Source organism: Microtus ochrogaster, chromosome 7 (genome assembly GCF_000317375.1).
Source record: "Microtus ochrogaster isolate Prairie Vole_2 chromosome 7, MicOch1.0, whole genome shotgun sequence".
NCBI lineage: Eukaryota > Metazoa > Chordata > Mammalia > Rodentia > Cricetidae > Microtus > Microtus ochrogaster.
In genome coordinates this window covers 18,828,869-18,832,957 of record NC_022014.1, presented here as the reverse complement: position 1 = coordinate 18,832,957, position 4,089 = coordinate 18,828,869, and the positions used below count along the sequence as shown (strand labels likewise).

Genomic DNA, 4,089 nt, shown 5'->3' with positions numbered 1-4,089 from the left:
GGAGCACTGGCTGCTCTTCCGGAGATCCGGAGTTCAATTCTAGGCAACTACATGGTGGCTCACAACCACCTGTAGTAGGCTCTGATGCCCTCTTCTGGCATAAAGATGCATATACAGAGCACTTGCATACATTGAATAAATAAACATTAACTAGTTAAATTAAAAAACACACAAACAAACAAAACGGTGGGATCCAACTACTGGATCTGCCACCTACATCTCTGGCAGTGTCCGTCGCAGTCCGGGTTTTGCGCTACCGTCTGTCTGCCCGCGAGGGCGCTAGTTCCAACCATGAGAGCGTTCGCGTTGCGAAAGCGCCTGTCCCTCGCCGCACGCCGTCGTCCGCGCCGCCGCCCGCGTCCGCGGAGCCGGAGGAGGCGGAGCTGGTTTGTCCCGGCTCCAGAGCGGAGGGGCAGCCAAGGAGGCGGTGTGCCGAGTTCCGGCGGCCGAGGATCGGGCGCAGAGGCCTGAGAGGCTGGCAGGAGACGGCGGTAGCGCGGGGAGAGCGGCGCCACGGGCTGGGCGCTCCCGGCGTGAGGCGTGCGCTCCATGCGTGCGGGCCGAGTGCGGCCCCTGCGAGCCTCCAACATGAAGAAAGACGTGCGGATCCTGCTAGTGGGAGAACGTGAGTCCGCGCCCTGCCCGGCCTCGCAGCCCGGGTGCCCCCTCGAAGCCTGCCAGCCCCTCAGCTCGTCCCTTCCCAGGGCTCTGCCCTGTTCCCTCGGTGCTCCTCGCAGGCCTTGGTCCCTAACGCCCGACTCTTCCGCTGTCAAGGTTCTCGCCTTCGCCTTCCCGAGTCCTTGCCTCTTGGGCCTCGGCGTTTCTCGGGCCATCTCCTGTCGGACCCTCTGGTCGCCTGTCAGTCTCCGACTGCCAGGCAGATGTTGGAACAGGCCGACTGAGCACTTGGGACTGCGGGAACAGGCTCGCGGGGACACTAGGGGGAGGAGGAGTGCAGAATTAGGCGACTTGTGGACAAGGTCAGGTTTCTGGAATTTTTTTTTTTTTCACTTGCTGTCTTCCCTGCTACTGTGCATGGGCATTAAGAGAGAGCGCTGAGTTGCTTGAGTAGCTCGGTAGTAGCGCTCTAGGTACATACATAAAGACCTGGGTTCCGTCTCCAGCACAAGGGAGAAAAAAAGACAAGGCAGTTTAAGATAGCGGTTTTTTTTTAATTTAAATTTTTTCTTTTGCTTTTACCGTTTGCCATTCTTGTGCCTTGCGTTGGACTAACTCCTGGTAGTCGCGATATTTCTACAAAAATTGACTCGCAACTTCAAGTTAATACGAGCGAGTACTCAGTGAGCGGTACTTAACCAGGGAGGAACCTTTAGTTGAGGCAGTTGTTATCCTAAAAGTCTTAATTTTCGCCCTTGTTAGCCATTCCATAGTTATGTGGTATTTTATGAACAAGAGCAGGTATATAACACAGCAAACTATATCCACGCGTATCCAGGACTCCCTAGGGATTTTAGGTTTTAGTTTTTGCGGGTAAAAGAAAGCAAAACAGACAACAAACACAGCGCCTTTGCTGACATGAAGACAGTAGAGTAGGGATTCCTGCTCTCAGTCATGGGAACTAAAATGAAAAGAAGGCTACAGAGGACTTGTAGTGGTTTAAAAGCTCATTAGTTAATGTTTGCCATTGCTGGTTTGCGGCCCGTTATTCTAAGCCACATTGCCTTTGGAGTAGCCTCTATAGGTCACTGTGATACACTTCAAAGGAGAAAAGTGCACGCACACATTAAAAAAAAAAAAGTGGTTTTGTTTTGTTTTAACTTGGGGAAGGATGTACTCTTGGAACCTAGACAGCGGGAGCCCAAAATCCTAGAGCTTGAGTTACAGGTGCTTTGAGTTGCCCTACTGGGTGCTGAGACCTGAACTTGGGTCCTATGTTCTTATGCTCTCCAGCCCCAAGTCTGCACATTTTTACTATGGTTATAGTACTCTTTGAGAAGCCTACTGTGGTGGCTCATGTCTGTAACTCCAGGATTTGGAAGAATTAAGACAGGAGCATTGTTGTGAGTTCCGTGCACCTAGAGAGTTCTAAGCCAGTCTGGGCAGGGTGGGCCTCAAACAGGAGAGGGAGTGCATGACTATGATGATGAACTATTTACTCATGTAGCTGTAGGTTTTGTTTTGTTTTTGACAACACTGTAGTCAGAATTTGGAAGCAAGCTTAGCTAAGCATAGTGTGCTTTTGGATTTCAGTTTTGATTTTTAGATTTTATTTATAATATCTTAATCTGTATTTTGCATCAAGTTCTCTGATAGTAAAGGAAGGCAATATTTAAAGTATGATTGATGCTGATACATTTGGAGCAGAATACGGGGAAGTGAGCCACTGAAACCTTAATTGTATTTTGTAAAAGTCTGGTACTTTTTTTTTTAATGTGTTTTTAAGAGAAATAGGTATGTGTTTTGGATTTAGTGTTGAGTATAGGAACCAATTATATAGCATTAATGTATAAACTGTCCAAATAGAAACACCATACATCTGTAAGATCCAGTGGCACTTTTAGGACATTTGTATTAAACTTTAACAGCGTTACTTAGGAATATGCAGAAGTTTAAAATTTGTTAGAAAAGTACGTCATTTAATAATGAAAGCAAACCAGAGAACTACGTATGAGTTTTCTGATCATAGGGAGAAACTTGATATAAGAGAAAGCTTTCAGTGGTGGCGCACGCCTTTAATCCCAACACGTGGGAAGCAGAGGCAGGTGGATCTCTGAGTTCGACGCCAGCCTGGTCTACAAGAGCTAGCTCCAGGATAGGCTCCAAAGCTATACAGAGAAACTCTGTCTCGAAAAACCAAAGAGAGAGAGCGAGAGAGAGAGAGAGCGAGCAAGCTTTAGTTTTTTTTTTTTTTTTTTTTTTTTTTTTTTTGAGACAGGGTTTCTCTGTGGTTTTGGAGCCTGTCCTGGAACTAGCTCTTGTAGACCAGGCTGGTCTCGAACAAGGCGTGCGCCACCACCGCCCGGCGCAAGCTTTAGCTTTTGAGGGAGACACTTTTCCCCACTTAAAAGAGTGATACCAATCACGCTAATGGCACACATCTGTATTCCATTACTCAGGAGTCTGAAGCAGGAGGATAGCAAATGAAAATTTTAAAATGGTTAGGGTATATAGCTTAGTGGTAGCGCATTTACCTGACATGTATGAGGCCCTCGGTTAAGTCTCCAAGTAGGAGAAGGTTACCACCAAAGCTTAGGCCATCTGCTATTAAGAAAACAAACTGTAGCCGGTGTGGTAGCACTTCTTTTTTTTTTTGAAATAGGGTTTCTCTGTGTAGCCTTGGAGCCTGACCTGAAACTCATTCTGTAGACCAGACTGACCTCAAACTCACAGAGATCCACCTGCCTCTGCCTCCCGAGGGCTGGGATTAAAGGTGTGCATCACCACCGCCCGGCTGTGGGTGGCACTTTTTAATGTGCCTTTTTAATCCCAGTCCTTGGGAGGCAGAGGCAGGCCGATATCTGAGTCTAAGCTGTGTGCTTTACAGAGGGAATCTTAGAATAGCCAGTGCTACACAGAGAAACCCTGTCTCAAAAAACCTCAACCAACCAAACAACAACCTCTCCTTTTGTCCTCCCCTCTCCTCTCTCCTTCCTTTTTCATCTGAAATAAAGTATTACATTTGCTAGGCTGCCTGCCTTGAACTTTTGACCCTCCAATTGTCCTGCCTGAGAGCTGGGATTATTGGTTTATGCCACCTTCTTAGTTTATGCTGTGCTTGCTATTAAACCTAAGACTCAGTGCTGGCTAGGCAAGCACTCAAGTGAGGTTCTTAGCCCTTGTATACGTATGTTTTCAAATTATTTTTAAATAATTTATTTAACTTTATTTTATGTGGATTGGTGTGAAGGTATCAGATCCCCAGAAACTGGAGTTATAGACAATTGTTAGCTGTCATGTGGGTGCTGGGAATTGAACCCGGGTCCTCTGGAAGAACAACCAGTGCTCTTAGCCGCTGAGCCATCTCTCCAGTCCTATTTTCTTTTCTTTTTTTTTTTTAAATATTTATTTATTATGTATACAATATTCTGTCTGTGTGTATGCCTGCAGGCCAGAAGAGGGCACCAGACC

At 46.8% G+C, this 4,089-nt stretch overlaps 1 protein-coding gene across 4 annotated transcripts in view; it reads left to right on the top strand.

Moving 5' to 3' along the window:
* Window positions 1-379: 379 nt before the first annotated feature.
* The window catches only part of Rhot1 (ras homolog family member T1), a 73,335-nt gene continuing 69,625 nt past the window's right edge, over window positions 380-4,089 (top strand). For 2 of the 4 annotated variants that reach the window (XM_005349412.2, XM_005349413.3), the window contains exon 1: window positions 381-625. In XM_005349412.2, coding sequence (XP_005349469.1) covers window positions 550-625 — 76 coding nt within the window. In that variant the 5' untranslated portion in view covers window positions 381-549. Of the gene's footprint in view, window positions 626-4,089 lie in introns of all 4 variants that reach the window. The other 2 variants (XM_005349411.2, XM_005349414.2) reach the window with 2 other exon arrangements.